The following is an 18869-nucleotide window of genomic DNA, read 5'->3' on the forward strand; positions in this document are numbered from 1 at the left end:
GCTCAACCATGTTATTCTTGAACATTTGTGATGTTTACATGCTTCAGCTTTGGGTTGCTGCTCTCTAATCCAGTGGCTTTCTCAAGGCCAGATGGTGAGCCTGCCTGGTGGATGGAGGGTCACCAGTTCAGTCTCAGCCACAGCCAAGAGTGTGTCCAAGTGTCTTACTGTTTGCTTATCCATGGCCTTGAAACAAAGAATACTGTCTGTGTTTACTCAGTCTAAGAATCCACCAGCTATTGTTTGATGACAATTTAGCCCCTGGAGGCAATATTGGCAATGGATATCCAGATAACAGCTACCTGAGCCAAGACTTCCTTTTCTGTGCACTGGTCATTATTTACAGTCTGATTAGCTACTTGAGAATTTGGTTAATCTCCACAAACAGATATCTGCATATAAATGCAGATATATTTAAAAGCAAGAAGCTAACAAAAAGCCATCTGATGGGTTCAAAGAAAACATTTAAGCCAATGCGTTCCGCCTGTTTTGCTGTCCATAACAACTGTTTATCTGCATACAGCCACAGCACGCTCAAACGTGATTGTCAGTAAGACTACAAACAAAATAGAAACTCGAACGCTTCTGATACCAAAATCTTGTCCCACGCCTACAGATTCTACATTCATATACAGATTCTATTTATAGAGATTAGTGTTACCTTAAAGGTCCACCGTGTCGAACTTAGTGGCATCTAGTGGTGAGGTTACAGATTGCAACCAATTGAAAGCTCCTCGCCCCCCCCCTGCACAGTGGCCACAGAAAACACGAAAAACCTGAGAGGCACTCTCCAGAGTCACTGTTTAGTTTGTCTGTGAAGAGGACCGGCTCCCTCTGTAGATATAAAGAGCTCATTCTAAGGTGAGAAAAACAACTGCTCTTAGTTTCAGCTGATTATACTCAGATGAACATACTCATAAATATTATATTCCATTTCTGCCAGTAGCTCTTCCACTCTGGACCTTTAAGTGCACAAGGCAAACACAGACAATCCCTGTGTGAATCCTGAGGTCAATTCACCATTTAAGATAGCAGATCAATAATCCATCAACAGCTCACCAAACTGCACAAGCCCTTCTTTAAGGGTCTGATCATCCATATGCATCTTAATATTTAAAGATGCTGCATATTAGAATAAAGACTTTGGCTGTGGTTTACAGTTGTCAAATCATGACTCAGCAACCATGACTATGGCAGTTCTGTCGAGCTTGGGATTTCTCAACGTTAAGCACTGTGTGCATGCAGTGATACTGTGCATTTAGAGTCTGGACAGACAGGAACAGTGGTTAATTCAACAGGAAGTTCTGGTCAGAAAGGTTGATATATGACTGAGGTTGAAAAATCTACTTTGAATCAGTTATTTTTAAAGAATTTGTTTATTTTGAAAGTGCCATTTAATCAAGAATGTATAAGATTTCATGTTTTCAACATTGAAATATTAATAATACTGACTTGCTGCCTTTACAGTTGTTTACTGTTACTGTTACTGCAAATGTTTATCTAAATTAACTATTGTAATGTGATCATTAGGCTAATGTTAGCCATTAAGCATGTGTCATGTTGTTATACAGTCTCTTTCCCACTCTCATGGTGCCAACTATTACCAGGCTGAGGCCATGGCCAGTATTTTTTTTTTTTTTTGGTCAAATGACTAATTTAGAGCAAAATCAGTAGGTTTGATCATTTGATCAGATGCACCATGACAAGCTAGCAGCTGTGTGTTCACTGTATCTCTGCATCTTCCTACGCCGGCGGACAGTCAGTGAAAGCCTCGTGCTTGAATCAGGAAACAGCCCAGCCTGGAATCAGCATCAGGACAAGCAAACCACAGTGTTTCTTATTTTGGCATTATTGATGGATTCTCTTTTTACCTTCTCCCTCCACAGGGAATGCAGCACATAGGGTCAGATACAGCAAGTTGGTGTAACACCCAGAGTGTGCACATCCTCTCCCTCACTGAAAGCTTTCCTGGCAGGATAATTATGAAGCTATGAACAATTCATGACTATCTTTGACAAACAGGCCATCACCTGCTTTGGAATTGAGAACTGGGAGAGATGATTTTCAAAACAACTTTTCTGCCAGCACCATCAGGCACATAGGTGATATAAATGGTGAGATGATAGAGATTTATCAAGGTGATATTAAGCTTTGAATCATTCATTTCCCATCCTACATTGTGTTTTTTCATTACTGCCTTGCTTTACTTTATATGGCAACATTTTCTTGTTTGAGAGTGATGAAGAGTCTGTTCTGCTGTCACTCTGTGGAGCTGTTTGTTGTGTCCTGACTCCCTCTGACAAGCGTCAGTATGCCCAGCAACAGCACATCGTCTGCTGGGCAAGTGAGCGTAGGCTATCTGAGTGTGTGTGTGTGTGTGTGTGTGTGTGTGTGTGTGTGTGTGTGTGTGTGTGTGTGTGTGTGTGTGTGTGTGTGTGTGTCAGCAGCAGAGAGACTCAAACAACACGCCGGTGGACGTGTTTGACTCATGCTGGATGACCACGAGGAGGAATGTACCATTGCTTCTCCTATTTCCATGCACACACACACTTGTATCAACATGGCAGACAGATGGAAATCCATGCTCTTACATCCAAACCTACATGTAAATGAAGCTGATGTGAATTATTTCTGTCGCTTTATGTGGATTGCTTCTGGATGCACCTTATCATGCATAACCAATAAACAAGGCTGGTGTATATAATAGCTTTTGTATTGACTGGCAGAAAATGTTCCATCCATCCATCCATTTTCTATGTTGCTTATCCCTGGGGGGCTGGAGCCTATCTCAGCTGTCAACGGGCGGGAGGCAGGGTACACCCTGGACCGGTCGCCAGCCGATCGCAGGGCAACGTATATACACAAACAACCATTCACCCTCACACTCACACCTAGGGTCAATTTAGAGTCACCAATCAACCTAATGAGCATGTTTTTGGACTGTGGGAGGAACCCAAGCATGCACGAGAAGAACATGCAAACTTCACACAGAAAGGCCCGACCCGGGAATCGAACCGGGGACCTTGTTGCTGTGAGGCACGCGCCCTACCTGCTGCGCCACCGTGCAGCCTAGAAAATGTTCCTCAAATCTAATTTAAGTGGAAAACACCGAAAATGTCATACAGATACAGCGTGTAGCGGTCACTACCCAACAAAAGAGAGAAGACAGAATAAACGCTGTGCAGCAATGTTTTAAGTTTTAGAGAAAACCATGTTTGCAATATCAGTGCTGAGCAATTCAGTGTTACCATATATTGATGTTTAATGGAGTCACATTTAAAACTAACTGAGTTATTGAAGTTATTCAGACTGCTTTAGGCATCAATTGGTTATTATACTAGTTATTAGTTGTAATTATTTGGCATTCAGCCATTCGTCGCAGCACTGACTGAAGCCCCTCAGGGGCTGTGCCTCATCCACAGCTCAGCAGTGTTCAGACTGTTGAGGCACAGCAGCGGCTACACTGTTAAATAAAATGCTGCTGTTGTAGCCTGTCTGGGCTCTGCAGTAAAAATGGACTCAGTGCACTGACGGGTCAGCGCTTCCCTCCGGCTTTATGCAGATTCTTGCTTGTTTCTTCAGCTGAGCTTTAACTGTGATTTGCTGATTATTAGCAAAGACTCACACTGTGTCTTCTGTAGGTGTGATGTAGCCCTCACGCTTACCCTGAGACAAGTCTGATAAAGATCTATGCACAAGCATCAGGTTCTTCAGGTGAAAGCACCCACCTAATGGCATGTACTAACCCCTGACTTTCACTTCTGCATGTGCTGTTCTTCATATCTACCTTGCAAGCTCAAGCAATGAATGGGTGAAACTAGTGAATGAGCTGTTGAACACCTGCATGCCTGCTCTGAGAGGTTATGAATAAGGCTTCTGATGAAGTGTACCATATCTAGGTACACACTCATTTTTAAGTATGCATGATTTACATTCACTCTCTCTGCAGACTAACACGAGCACAATGAGACAGTCTTGCTGTGTAATGCTAAAGCTGTTGGCACCTTGCATCATGACTCTGCACAATGACACAGGCTTGCAGCGTTGTATTGTGGTTGGAAAGTTATCATACTCTGTGCATTTCCTTAAAACAGTATTGAATTATTGCATTAGTGTTGTTAAAAAATATTGATTTGTACTGTGATATTATTATTAAAAATAGGCCATATATCAATAACATGAATAAATAAAAGCCTTCTGTTTTCATTCCTTTAAGGGGCATTATACTACTAATACTACTGTAATAGCACATACTGTCATACCATGACAATGTCATACCGTGCCTACCCAAGCATGACTGCAACAGATCAAAAAACTCAAAAATATGTAAGACAGCATGACATAAATGGATGTGCCGCCCTGGATTTTAAGCTGCATCACATCATTTTAGAGTAAAATCATACTAACTACAGCTACAGCAACAAGACAGGAAACAGAAGTGTCAAAGCGACAATTTGTTCATGAGGGCGTTATGTGACTATTCCTTGCCTTTAAACAGTTGCCAGGCAACCAGAAGAGATTTCAGGAAGTTACTGCTTTTTTTTACACTTTATTTTTTTGTATGGATGAAACAAACATAACGACATTCTGTGTTTACTGGTGATCTTATGAGTTGCTGGTCGGTGGATTTTGTTACCTTCGGTCAGAGCAAGGCTAACTCTTTCCCTTTGTTTCCAGTCTTTATGCTAAGCTAAGCTAAAAAGCTGCTGGCGGTAGCCTCATATTTACTACACAGACATGCAAGTGGTATCAATCTTCTCATCTAACTTTCCCCCAGGAAGTAAGTAAATTTTCCAAAAATAGAACTATTCCTCATTACTCATGAGTCAAAATGTTTCAGAGCTAGAATGATGTACAAGAACAGCAAAGACTCAACATGCAACTTTTGAGGTTTGGATGCTTTTCTATGTTTATTTTTAAAAGGATGGAAGGATAGTATCGCAACTTTGAAAGACCAATATCTCCATCTGTGCTCAGTTTGCTAAATTTTTGTGCAAACCTGCTTCCACCAGGAATATAATGATGCAGCAAATGCAACTGCAGTGTTGCCTTACCTTTACTAATTACAGTTTTTGCATTATTATTATTATTATTATTATTATTATTATTATTATTATTATTATTATTAGCAGCAGCAGCAGCAGCAGCAGCAGCAGCAGATTCTACTTTTAAGATGCAGATCAAAAAGAATAAGGGGAATGTTAAGCTTTAAGTCTACAGAGGGGACCTCAGTTCTACCCTGCTTGTCAAATGAAGCCACAGCTGCGTCCCTGTGGGATGACAGTGCGAGCAGACAGGGCAGGCTGACACTGGGTACCTGACATCATCCTCCCTGCACGTCGGCAGGTCATACACAACCACTGACACACATGTGTACACACTCCACCAGCCAGCCGTGCACCTCTTTGCTGCTCCACACCGCAAACAGACTCGCAGGCTAAAGCAGACCCTCAGTTTAGTCCAACACCATCAAATGCATGTTGACATGCTGCATACGGGCTGCTTGCACACGATGTGCCGCGCTGTTCTGACCACTCCTCACAAAACGACCACTCTGTTATCTCGGATGCGTTGCTCGTAAAGGCTGCTCGGTGCTCTTTACGCAGCCGCGTCGGCTCAAGGGCACGCAGAGCTCAGGATTAAGCAGCGATGCTCCCACTGAAGGCAGCGGTCAGCAGGCTGAGGGGGATGATGCTGGAGCTAGTGCGCAGTCTTGGCGGAAATGACTCCCCCAGCACATGCCAGGGTTACGAGGTCTGCAATCATGTGAAATAAGCACCACATCCTGCTGTCGCGGTGACATTCAGGCGCTAAAGGTACCAAGACTGCAACGCTCGACCGACATTTTACGCCCTGTGTATCTTTTCTCTTATTTCCAGGATAAAAACACGAGGACATTATATTTTGTAATAAACATATAGAAATATAACATATATCTTACCCGGGCCGCCATCTTCACGGTTACGGTAGATCAAGGATGCAGCTCGGGTCAATGATTCATAGGACAGCGGGGACAGTGAGCGGAAAGGCTCGACAGCAGATGGGTTTATAAGCCGCAGCGCACCTTGCTCTGATTGGCTGATTCAAGCGGAAGCGTGGCGATTAGCTCGCGTGCAGTTGAGGAGGATCCCTCGTCTCTCCATGAGCCTCTGCCGTGCGGAGACACTCACGTGGCAGATTGACAAAAGTGGGCAAAACACAAGATGCTCCGCGGCAGTCTGGGCACGTGCGCGCGCATTTGACGGGGCTGCTCGCGCTTTTCATTGACGATCATTGATCGGACAGTAAATGAGATTGTGTTAACGTATCTCCACCGGCCTTCATTTCACAATTGGAGCAGAAAAATTGAATTTATTTGCAACAGTTTTGCTGCTATTTATCATCTTTACTTGTTCCATGATTTTATAAAACATCCTCTTTTATTTTGGTAAATATCGTGGATTTGGGATCAGCTCTCAGCACCATGGACAGCGCCCCCTCTCCATCTGAGGGACCCTGGGCTGTCACACCGCAGCAATGAAAAGCTGCTGAGACAAGAAAAAAACAGTAAAAGAGTGGAATATAAGGGAGCCAGCGGAACAGTGACAAGCATCGCATACAGGGAAAAAACATCATCAGGCTGCTGAGCACAGCAAGAGCAATTAAACTGCAGCACCGCCCACACGGGCTGACCGAATTCAGCGCCTCTTTATGCATTATGTGACAGATCTGCATGTAGTTTGCAGTCAGTCTTACAGCTTCTATATTAGTTCTCAGCTAGTCCTAATGATTGGATTTAGTTACTACACTGCGATCACTTTTCATATCCTGATGAATGAGCGGCGGTTGAGTCTGAGATGTCTCAGTCAAACCTGATTAATGATGAATCACCTGGTGTCCCCGAGAGCATTTGATGTGTCTTTAACAGCCATGTCAACATTACATGACAAGGAATAGAATAAATGTTTTAAATGACAAATCATTATATACATACTGTACATATGAATGCAAAAATAATTAACAGGGTGCCATCCATGTAACAGTCAGTAAGGTCTTAAAGGCATTTAGGTCCTATCATCAAATTCATAAACTATGAGTCTAATTCTCTAGCTACTAAGCAGAGAGGCTACAAAGCTATTTAGTGTGTGTAATGTGTGTGTGCGTGTGTTATATATAGACACACACACACACACACACACACACACACACACACACACACACACACACACACACACGCACACATATATAACGTAAAAAAAAATGTAAGAATGAAAGGTCCCTGTGACTTTCAGTAGGAAATTGACCCCCTTATGTGGAGTTGGTGTAAAGATACGAAACCTAATTTCTGCAAAGGTACAAGAGGTCAATCAGACATTTAACTGGGGGAAATGACATGCTGAAATATTTTAACTTGCTCACTTGCATGATATTCACACTGTAGAGCTGCAGTATTTGTAAAGGCATGAGCCTGTGCTCATGCAGCACAATAGAGAGGACAACCACTGTGACACCAAGCCACTGTGAGCACTGATGCTAACATACAAATGTATTTTTATGTCGGCATTAGAATCATTCTTATACTTTATTTCTACACGAATCACAAGCCCAAACTCTTGGTTTGTGACACATTACACAGTAATGTTTCTGTGGCTGTATATTACAGGCCTTCAGGGTAGGATGTAAGACACCACCATGTCGCAGCGTCCCTGGTTGTCGCGGGTGTTAAACATGTCTTTGTGCATGAACTGGAGCTGACACAGCTAAGTGGCCCTAAAGTTGAGCAAATCCAGAGAGGCTTGTGGCTGGTTGACTTTTTTCTTGAGTTCACTCAGCTCCTATACATTTGTAGTGTGTTAGGACTGTTCACCTAAACAGACTTGTGTTTTGTCCAAATCCTTTCGGAGTATTTGTGCAGGAAGACTGATGTGAGTTGGACTTTTCTTAAAACTCTCACAGGCCAACATCTCCTTGCGGGACTTTTATCACCCCAGCTAGAATTCTATTCATCTTTGATGGCCAGTCGTGGACAGTAACAAAGTACATTTACTCTACTGCTATGCTTAAATACAATCTTTAAATACTTGTACTTTACTTGAGTATTTCAATTTTTATGCTAATTTTCTATTATACATACACTATAGTCTACCCAGTGCTATACAAAGTATTTAAAATTATAAGTTGTCAGACAAATGTAGTGGAATACAAGTTCATTGCATAAAATTAAGAATATTCAAATAAAGTACAAGTACCTCAAATTTGTACCAAAGTACAGTACTACTTAAATTCAACCACCAGTAAAAGGAATTATTCTTAATTGGCACTTTTACTTTTGGGAGTAAATTTTGCTGATAATGATTTACTTTTACTTCAGTAACATTTAGAATTCAGAACTTTTACTTATAATGAAGTGTTTTTATAAAATAGCATTTCTGCTTTTACTTTAGGATCTGAGTACTTCCTCCACCACTGCTGATTGCTCTCTTGGTACAACATCTGTCAACGCTACACCCACTTTGGTGCTCGAGAGTCACCAAACAACAATTGCATTGCCTGTTAGGGGCCTTTTCCTACATAAAAAAAACTCCCCAAATGCCACTTCATTCCTAAACTACATCTACTCTCCAGCAGCCTCACCAGCAGCTGCTGTAGACCACTTCAACACCTCAGTGCTGCCTTGCTGTGGTCAGACTAAGAAGTGTCTCTGAAGGATGATAACATCTAAGAAATCACATGACCTGAAAAACAAACAGAGGAGACCATGCTTGTAAAGGTTTTTATATAAAGTACCTGTAACAGTTGATCAAATTATTCTTATTTCTCACATACATATTCATACATCCACAGAGTAACAGACTGCAGCATCAGCACTCTAGTAACACTAGTAGCCTTGACTTTTGTTCAACAAAGATTCCTGCTTACACAATATGATTCACAAATGAAAAGGAAGGAAAACCATAATAACTTCATCGTCATTATCATAAGCTTCATATGTTACACGATAGTTTTTGTCTTGTACGTGTTGCAAGATAAAATATGGCACATAGTTATAAGTTGATCAATGATGAGAGCCTATATAGGAGGGGGGCAGTCAACCCATACTTCTCTCTCTAATTCTAGAAAAAAGGTTCATTCAGAGGACAAGTTTCCTGTCCTGGCTTCCTCGTCTCTTTTTTATTGACCCTGCACAGCCGGAGGGACCGGAGCAGGTGGAAGTGAAAAATAGTGAGAAATCTTAAGGGACTTTTGCTCATCCGTCCCTTTGTTTTACAGAGAACTGCATCATCTCTCCTCTTGTCTGTCAAAAAATGTCATCTGACATCCACATGCTATTGAACAGTGAACATGGAAAATTCTGATATGGTGTCAAATCTAAATTTAATAGAAATTAGTAGAATTGACCGTCTGCTAAATTACGCCCTCGAACAGCGTTTCTTTAATCAGCTTAGCAAATGTGATGAGGCATAGCAGACCTGGCAAGCTTTGGATTTCTCTACACGCCTCAGTGATGTACATAGTAATGTAGTAAGAGAGATATTCGGTAGTTTAAAGTGTAAGGGATGGATAAAAGTGTGTGTTTATTTGCTGTGGTAAGCTTTAGCATGACAAACTAAGTAGCTTAGTAGCTCCAGGTGTAACTGCAGCTTTACCTCCACGGCCAGGAAGCACATACAGTGCATTCGTTTGTGGAGCTACAGGTGACATAAAAATTCACATTCATAAAGAGCACATCCTCTGTGACGCTATCAGAGTTTAAGATATCAAATTAGCATCTCTGTCCTGCTCTTTTCTGGATCTGGGGCAGTTTACACTCCAGCAACCTCTGACTGCTTTTTATTATCTGGGACATGCAGCTTTAGCCAGTGTTACCTGAAATACTGACAGACAAAGACAGTCTGATTTTAAATTTTCCCTTATCAAAATGTTAGTTACAATATAGCTGGTGGGGACGCTAGCTTTTTGCCCAGGACCTGTTAGCTTTAGCATGACATCATGTATGTAGCCATCAACTGCATATTTAAGAGCCCTTTTACAGACACAGTTCAGCTGGAATAATAATAAGTCAGCCAGAGACAGCTTTTTAACCAACTCACTGAGCTAACATTAGCATCATTAGCTCGCGACAGTTGACAAAATCTGCCAGCAACAAGCTCAACATGAGAAATTGACAGCCAAATGTTTTGCCTACTTCTGTCTGAAATTGAAAGCCCACAGTTTCATTCATCATAAATCTTCCACTGCTGTCACTGTTCTCTCTGTAATATGTGCTATGTGAGAACAGAAAGCTTGTAGGTGTGGCAACAGTAACGGATTAGCCAACGGTCAATTAAACCATAAGATTTACCAGAAAGAACCCGCATCAGGTAACAGATCTTAATCTCAACATAAAAGTTCATCATTTCTCTGCTGAATATGGGCGATAGTCAAATCATTGCAGTGTATAAAAACCCAAATTTCTGTTTTTCACTGGAGCTTCGCCAAATGTCTTGTCATGGAAAGGAGGATTGGTCACCTTTGTCGTTTGTCCATGAACCTGCTATAATTCCCAACAAACCTACTACTTGCAGTTTGGATCTTTAGGTACAACAAATTAAGAAAAAAAAGATATAACAGTTGTCTTAGAAATGCCATTCAGAGAAATGCTACTTGTGTACTGTTCAACCCATTGGAAACAGCTTGGAGGAAGGACGTGTAAACAAGCTGTTTGCCATGGACTCATTCTTTGTGTGCATATTTTTCTCATGAGGTCTTACAGAATCAAGGCTACATTATTTTTACACCATGGTACCTACTGCAGCCCAGTCATTTAGCATCTGAACACCAAACACAACAAGGGTTAAAACACCACCTGCATCAAGGAGACAGCCAGTCTGGAAACAGGCATGATATTCTGCTGTGGTTCTAAAATCCCATTCCACACGTCTCTTTAGTAAATGGGGATCTGCAATTTCAATTTTGTATCCAGTAAGAGACCAGGCCAAATATCATTTTTCAGAAATGATAAATTCACGAACAGAATGCTGAATGCTCCAGCTGTGGATGACTCCAATTTTGGCTTACATTTTGCAAAGTTACACATAAAAGTTCACTATGTATTAAAATCACAAGCTTCCTTGCCACCCGTACAAAGTCCCTCCTTTACGGTCTACATCTCAGGCATGATGTAGTAACATCGTGGAGAAGCTTATTCGTGATTCCTTTGTAGTCTTTCTTGTTCAGCAGTCAGAGACTTTGAGTTGGCTCATGTTTCTTTGAGTGTTTTGTTGTTTTTTTGTATGAAATAATGAGTCTTTAGAATGATATGGCACAAGATCTCTGTCCTGTTTGAGAAGGCAGAGCTTTTCTAAAATTGTAGACAGTTTATTGGCTACGGTTAGACTGAGTGATGTGACATCATCAAGGCAAGGACTAAAAGGACTAAAAGTCAGGTTATCTTGATATCTGCTGCTTTGATTTTGATCGTTCTTTTTGTCTCTTGTAAACTGTAAAGGTGAATCACTGGAGTATACATTAAATATCCAAAAAAATGACCCAAACACTTGCTGGATTTTGAGGTTTTTTTTAAGCCCAGCAAGGTTGTAACTGCTTTCTGGGTCTTTTAGGCCCATAAGCACCATGGAGCGAAGAACAGCGGAATTCCCAATGAAGATCCAGTGCTTGGACTCGCCTTTATCAATGTGTGTGCAGCATAGGCAAGATTACAACTACCCTTTCACACACTTCCTTCATTAGACAGTCTCTGTGCTGCCTGGATGTCACATCACTGAGTCTAGCTGTTAGCAGTTCAGCATGGCAACCGCTCAGTCTCTTCTGTAACATGTGGTGCGGTGTGCCCAACACAAAGCAGCATGCTAGGAAACCTATAGAAGCACACATGCATGTCAAACAACTCAGTGAATAAGTAAGCCATCGGGTCAGCAGACCAGAGTTTCTAAATATGGGACAGCTGGATTTGACTGGACCAGACTCTGGACAGGACCAGTTCAGACCAGACTGGAGCAGATGGACAGAACAGAGAGAGAACGTCATTTCAGTTTGTTGCTGTGGACAGTAATGAGTGGAGAAAAAAGTGGAGAGAGGAGGGGGGGGCACTTCAAACAGCAGAGGAGGTCCCTCGAGCCGAGCGGCGACAGCAACATCAAAACGTCATTTTGGAAGAAAAGTCACATCTACAATTGAAGCGTCTGCCCCCACCCACGCACACCTGAAATATATAATCACATTTTCTTTCATTCTGATGTGTGGACCCATTGGTTGAGACAGATCACATGATCTACTCTCTGAGCATGTCCTCTGCGACCCAGCACCACCATTCATACAGTATGAAGCACACAACATGAGTGCAGCGTTTTAAAACAGAAACCTTTCTTTCTTTCTTTCTTTCTTTCTTTCTTTCTTTCTTTCTTTCTTTCTTTCTTTCTTTCTTTCTTTCAGTAAAATGTTTTCCTGTGGTCCTTTGGGACAGCACCAATGTGGACTGCAGGAGAAAGTGCAGGGGAATAGGCAGGAATGAATGAACTCCCTGTGTAAAATTTGCCCTGGAGAGGTTAGTATTGCATTTTCCCATGTTGTTGTTGTTGATGTAAACATCTTACAGAAGGACTAGTTTAATGATTATTCATCTGTGCCTAAGGGATTAGCATTTCATACTCTTAAAAATAACTGATCTCCCAATTCATAGCAGATTTGACTAGATAAACCCGAATGTTCCCTTACAAGTACAGTACTTTACGTAAGATTTGAATGAATTAATCCACCACAGTACAATTCAGTACAAATAGAGACTTCAATTTCACAGTCTGTCAAGCTTGCAGACAAGTTGCATTGTGGTTGATTCTAGCTCATCCATGTTGTGGTGTTATTTAATGCTCTTAAAGTGGACCTCGTGACCAGTGTTGGTGAGTGCAATAATCTAGGGCAGGACAATAGGAATAAGGTACAGTGGAGTTGGCAAAAAGCGGGTGGACATGTGCTCGGACATACGGAGTGATCTCATGCAAGGTGCCCCTTCTTTTCATTACCCTGACATTTCTCTACAGCGAAAATGCCTGGATGCTATCACACAATATCATCCTATCAGTATCCTGTATCTTTATATTCATAAAATCCTCCCTTGATTAGTAAATCTCTGTTGTCTGGCGTTTCTAAGCCCATTCATTTTTATCAAAAGACAGAAAAATACATCAGATTTCACTTCTTATCTCACTGAAACAAGCTACAGGTCAGACTGACGTGTGTCTCTGGGCCTGAGACAACAGATACTAATGATGGCGATCTCTTTCTCACAGCCTGTTAATGCCGCATCACCCACCCTGCTGGCCAGACATCTGATAAACACAGCTTCCCTCGTCTTTGTTGTCAGCTACATTGTTCTTGAAAAGCGAATGATCATATCTCTGCATTAAAGCCTTTGACTGTCACATCCTGAGCTGAGTGACCCAGATATTTCCAACAAGCAGTCAATCTTGAGAATCTAATCAGTTCCAATCATGTCAAATAATGTGGTTGATGGTGTGGTCAGCACCACAGCAAACCTGATTTTAGCTGCTTTGTTGTGGTAAAAGTGCCCTGTAGGCCAACTGCAGTTAAGTTACCGCGTCTGTCTGAAATCTTGTTAGTGTTCAGATGGCTCATTACTGAACTCAGAGGATTTAAATGCTGTGTCTAATCTCAGGAGCTCTTTGTTTTGGGTTGCAAACAGGAAATTTGATTGATGACAAACCAGTAGAGACGCCAGACAACAGCACTGCTCAAAGGTATCGCTGCACTGCATTACATTAGTCCTCCCGTCCTCAACCTGTTACCGCCATCATTCTTTCCCTCCTTCCCTCCTTCCCCCCTCCCTGCTCCTTCTTATCGGTCAAGGCCGATGAGGAGTTTGGTCTTCTCCTCCTCTTTCTTGCTCTCGTTCTTCAGGTCAGCAAACACCTGGGTGAAGAAGTGCGGGTCGGTGTTGATCTGGAGCATTTTGCCGCTCATGCGGTTGATGATCTCCAGGCAGCGGTCCCAGAAGGCCTCCTTCTCTGCCTCGACCAGGAAGGGCTTCAGCGGATAGGAGATCTCGTTGCCCATGTAGGAGTAGGACAGGTAGAGGCAGGTGAGCAGCGAGGCCTGCAGCTCGCGCTCCGAGGCCACCTCGGACGAGACCACGTCGCGGCACAGCATGTAGAGGAAGACCACATTGGCTGGTGTGATGAAGCCCTGATCCTGCCAGCCCTGTAGGAGGAGGGAGCGGTCCACACTGCGCAACCACAACACTGGATCTGTCGGGGATAGACGCTTCAGTCGGTAACACCGACGGCACAGGAACTCACCCAGGCTGCGCATCAGTTCGCTGGTGGAGGCCTGAGGGAAGGATAGAAAAGGGGAAAGGATTGGTGAAATGAGGCAGCAATAAGGAAATAAAAATGATTAAAAAACAGATAAAATAAACTGGGATTAGGGTTACCTGGACGATGACACGCTTTGGCGTGCCGGCTGCAGTAGACGGCTGGATCCCGGAGCCTGTGAGGGAATTCTTTTTGGCAGCGACAGTGACTACATTAGCCAGGGTCTTGGAGGTGGGCAAGTGGGAGGAGGTAGTGGTGGTAGTGGCCGAGGGGTCCTGGCTTGACGAGTAGGATGAGAGGTTAGCGCAGGACTGAGACTTCTTCAACTTCAAGCTATTGGAGGCCGAGTTGGTCATGGCGGTGGCGTGGCCCTCTGGGGAGCTCCCTTTCCCACCATCGCCAACGTCGGACTGCAGCTTCTTGGAGCCCTTCCTCTTTGCCGATACGGCCACAATGCGCTTCCATGGCAAAACATTGATGATAGAGGGGCGTTTGAGGGACTTGGCGGCTGCTGCGGCAGCATCCTTGGCGTTCTTGCTGTTCTGGACTGCTGTGTAGTGGCCTACCGTGGCCGGGCCATCCTCAAATAGCACTGCCTTGCGGTAGCTGGGTGACAGCGACAACACCGTACCCATGATGCCTGGGTGAGAGTTAGCGGTGGGAGAGGAAGGGTGGAATGGGGAGCAGTGGGGGAAAAGCTCTTTGATTGGTCTAGACAAAGAGCTGAGAAAGGACCAAAGCGTCTCACTTCTGGAGGAAGTCGAACCTGTGAGCAAAGAACAGGAAAGAGTAGCACTGCTGTCCGTTAGTTACATTACACGTAACAAACAATGCACAGTTCAGCCATTAGCAGCAAACATTAAGAACAAATCCATCAAAGTTAATTAAAGATGACTTTTTAATTTAAATATTATTGTTATTTTTTGTCTTTTTTTTGATCAAGCTCCTGTTTTCAAAGTCAAGAATGAACCTTCACACTTCAGTTTTTAACTGTTTTTTTTCTGGAGCTTTTAAGCACAAGGATGTGGACCTTGAGTTAAGATTTTTGTTTTTGTTAGTTTCCAAGGTCAGAAAAGAATTCTCACAATTGCATTTTTACTTATTTTGTGACGAGTGAGTCAGAAGCAAAGTCATCACAGTCCGTGTGTTCGTTTTATGTGAAGCCAACAGCCTCATGTCACAGTCTTCCTCAGCTGATGGAGCTGGCCCAGGATGGATGTAACCAACCAGATGGATTTTTCCATGGTGTCCCCTAGCAACCATGTCAACTGAGCAAGCCTCATTCGCTGAAGAAGACCATGAAATATGGTTGAAAGGGCCATAAATAGCCAATAAGTGGACCATGAGTTCAGTTATGTGGGGTTTTTATTGTTGTTGTTTTTGCTCAAACCACTGTTTTTACTAGAAAAAAATACCCCAACATGCATCCATGATGAAATGTTAATAAGCAGAACTTAATAGAACAGTATGCAGAAATGGTTTTCTTGTAGTTTATCTCAGCATGACTGAAAACCTCATACATCCTATAGCTACATGATTTAATGGCATTCCTTCACAGCAGTAATGTACAGAGCAGAGGAAGAGGCGACCTCAGACTTCCTTTCGCTTTTAATCTGCACTCCAGCCTTAATGTCTGTGATGAAACCTTGTCGCTGATGTCTCCCTACATAACGCATATGCATCGTCTCTCCCGTCAGCGTGCGCTCCGGCATCCATCAGCATTATATAAGAACCAAGATAAGGCCACGGACGCATGAGAAAGAAATGTGCGCAAGCATCCATCTTAGCTTCAAAATGGAAGCCTTGAAAACAGCCCCTCCAACACAAGGCAGCTTCAGAGACCTCAGCTGCCAGGCCTGTGCTCTCACACATCCACAGCTAACATAACAAATATGATGCTGCTGCCTGGAGGGATGGTCTGATCATTATTATTATTATTTTAGTCAGCAGAAGTCATCTAAATATGCAGAATAGGGCGGTCACACACCTGTGCATTAGGTGGTTACATCTATATTGTTGGCATTTGAGCATTATCTAACCCCCTCATTAAGCCGTTTTATGTTTTATCATCTGCAGACATGAAAAGATGCTGTTTCCATATGCAGCACAACAAGCCTCTGTCTTTTCCTACCTTCTAATTAATGGACTCTTCTTGTGGGATCCATATATCACACCTTGACCCCCTGGCTGCTGGGCAAATGCGGTCAAAATGTGAAAAGGCTCTCCAGCCGCTCTGCTCGATTTCCGCACCGCCAGCACAGAGTCCAGGGCGTGAAAACGCGTCTGTCCCTGATGATAGACAAGCCCCAGCGCTGCAGGCGGACAGGTTGGTCTCCCGGTGGATGCTGCCTTTTCGCCCTCACAGCTTCATTTATAGAAAGTCCCTCGCTCGTCGATGAGAATACAGATGCGAGGCAGATGCGAAATGTGCTTCACTCCTTCGCTCGCAGCGAGTAGGAAGATGTCTTCCATTGAGAGCTGAAAATCTATACGATCACGGCTATTAATGTCCCGCCACGGTGCTCACGGCTCGGGAAACCTCCCTCAGATGTAAATAAAGCAGCTCCAGGGGCGATCGGTCCAAAAAGCTAAATCAAAACAAAGCGGAGAATACCGAGAGAGAGAAAAAAAAATGGCCACTATGAATTCCAAAAATAGACAGCAGCTTATACCCTCAGCTATGCAAACCTGCCAGAGAGAGAGCGCGCGCGGAGGGGGGGGGGGGGGGGGGACCCGCTGCTTTGATGCGGGCATCTGCAGTTATTCGGGTTGGATGTGGGAGAGAAGCGGCGCCTTCTCATTGGCTGCAGCCGAGATGCTGCTGCTGCCGCACGTCGCTGTCGCAGCCGCGCCGCTGAGGCCATTGGCCGCCGACGGGCTGCAGCCTATCGGAGAGTGCGCTGTCCGAGGTGCTGAACCAGCCGAGCAGATGTGTCAAAGCTGCTGCTGAGGCGGAGGAGGCTGGCTGCTGAAGAGGAGCTCAGAGGATTTTATGAATCAGCTGGAGGAGGCCGAGCCCCACGAACACTGTGGGAGCCAAGTGCGCCTACAGGAAAATGTGCTCATGACTGCTGACAGTCCACGAGTTTATGTGCGTTATGGAGAGATGCTCGTCTCGTTATTAGAAAGATTACATTATTAGAAAAGCGTGGATACACCTCCCTGTCATCATTTACGAGAAAGTAACTATGGTGAAATGAATTAAATGTGCCTCCATTGCTCTGACGTACTGTACTACACACAGCAGGCTGCAGCTTCACTGCTCGTTCATTTCCACTACATCATCCATGCTGTACATTTTATTCCATAACATTCATTTAACACTTAAGGTTATTTGTTACTTTTCAGATTATGATTTTCTATAAAGTAAAATGTATATATTTTTCACTTCCACTCATGAAATAGCTAGACTGAGCTAGAGGTTTCCGACTCTTTTGCCCTGTGAACCCTTACAAAAAACAAACAAGCGAACAAATGGCAACAAACAAACAAACAAACAAACAAACAAACAAACAAACAAACAAACAAACAAACAAACAAACATTCTGGCCCCATGATTTAGACGTCTGGGTCACTTGTTTGTTCCACCAAATACACAATTCTCCTCTTCTCAGCTTTTATAACTAGATGAATATATGTGTTTAATTGGTAGACCTACAATCAATAAATGAAATAAAACACAAGTGTAACACAGAGATTATTTTATTTATTGCACAGCAACTGATATGTATTTGTAGGCAAGCATATAATTCAGCAAACAATGTTTTCAGTAGCAAGTGAATACTGAATGTTTGGCTTTAAATTGAGTATTGATTTCACAGTTGATATGCAAAGAAAATCAACCATCATCTAAATACAAATAAACATAACAGAACTTTGCCTTTATTTCCCTTTAGTTATTACCAAATGGCCATTTGAAGAGACACTTTCTACAATGATAGGATTATCACCATGAGATCCTGAGTACCTAGTCTTACCAACCACTCAAAGGGCTTTAAAGCACAAGCCAGCACTCACACACTCACACATGGGGACTCAGGACACTTGACACATGCAGGTACCAGCGATCGACATCGGCCTTCTGACTGGTGGATGACCTGCTCTCCTGAGCCATGGCCCCTACACTGGACGCGTACCTGTACTTGTTTAGATAGAAATTACAAGAGGTGTCAAATAAAATGAAGAAATGAATAAAATGTCACCCCCTCCTTGAGCTGCAACATCAATCGTCTGAACATTTTTCACTCCATCTCCTAGAATCCATTCACTTGCTGTATTTTAGGATTATGTGTTAGAGGTTAGACTTTCCCTGCCTCTCATTCTTTGCAACTGAGTCACCACAATGAGGGGATTTGTTTATGGGGGTGAAGGTAATGTGTGTTAAGTTTTTATGCTGTTGACCAGTAGCATCTTCACAGAGCTGGAGAGTCCAAAATGAAAGACGCTCTTAGCTTATTATCTGTGTTGCACTATTTACTTTTATGCTGTTTGGCCATTCTCTGTTTCAAAGGTGAAGGATGACATGGAGAAGTTGCAGAGCACTTCCGATTGTGTTAGAGGGGT

The 18869-nt window shown here is 43.1% G+C and overlaps 2 protein-coding genes across 5 annotated transcripts in view; both read right to left on the reverse strand.

The window, feature by feature from the left end:
* LOC139342996 (vesicle-fusing ATPase) overlaps positions 1-6261 on the reverse strand; it is a 35383-nt gene extending 29122 nt beyond the window's left edge. The window contains exon 1 of one of the 4 annotated variants that reach the window (XM_070980363.1): positions 5942-6261. In XM_070980363.1, coding sequence (XP_070836464.1) covers positions 5942-5953 — 12 coding nt within the window. In that variant the 5' untranslated portion in view covers positions 5954-6261. The remainder of the gene's footprint in view (positions 1-5941) is intronic. The other 3 variants (XM_070980362.1, XM_070980360.1, XM_070980361.1) reach the window with 3 other exon arrangements.
* Positions 6262-8738: 2477 nt separating this feature from the next.
* Positions 8739-17399, reverse strand: LOC139343285 (cyclin-dependent kinase 5 activator 1-like). Its single transcript, XM_070980817.1, has 3 exons — positions 16438-17399; positions 14426-15072; positions 8739-14322 (listed from the first exon to the last, which is right to left on the reverse strand). The coding sequence occupies exons 2-3, from the start codon at positions 14939-14941 to the stop codon at positions 13831-13833; spliced, it is 1008 nt and encodes a 335-aa protein (XP_070836918.1). The 5' UTR covers positions 14942-15072; positions 16438-17399; the 3' UTR covers positions 8739-13830.
* Between the last annotated feature and the right edge of the window lie 1470 nt (positions 17400-18869).

The sequence above is a fragment of the Chaetodon trifascialis genome, chromosome 15 (assembly GCF_039877785.1).
Source record: "Chaetodon trifascialis isolate fChaTrf1 chromosome 15, fChaTrf1.hap1, whole genome shotgun sequence".
NCBI lineage: Eukaryota > Metazoa > Chordata > Actinopteri > Chaetodontiformes > Chaetodontidae > Chaetodon > Chaetodon trifascialis.

Excerpts from the sequence above, each read along its gene's own strand:
- LOC139343285 (XM_070980817.1), bottom strand. The coding sequence starts at position 14,941 with ATGGGTACGGTGTTGTCGCTGTCACCCAGCTACCGCAAGGCAGTGCTA. Across the intron at positions 14,323-14,425 it reads CAAAGCGTGTCATCGTCCAG|GCCTCCACCAGCGAACTGAT; the intron begins GTAACCCTAATC and ends TCCTTCCCTCAG.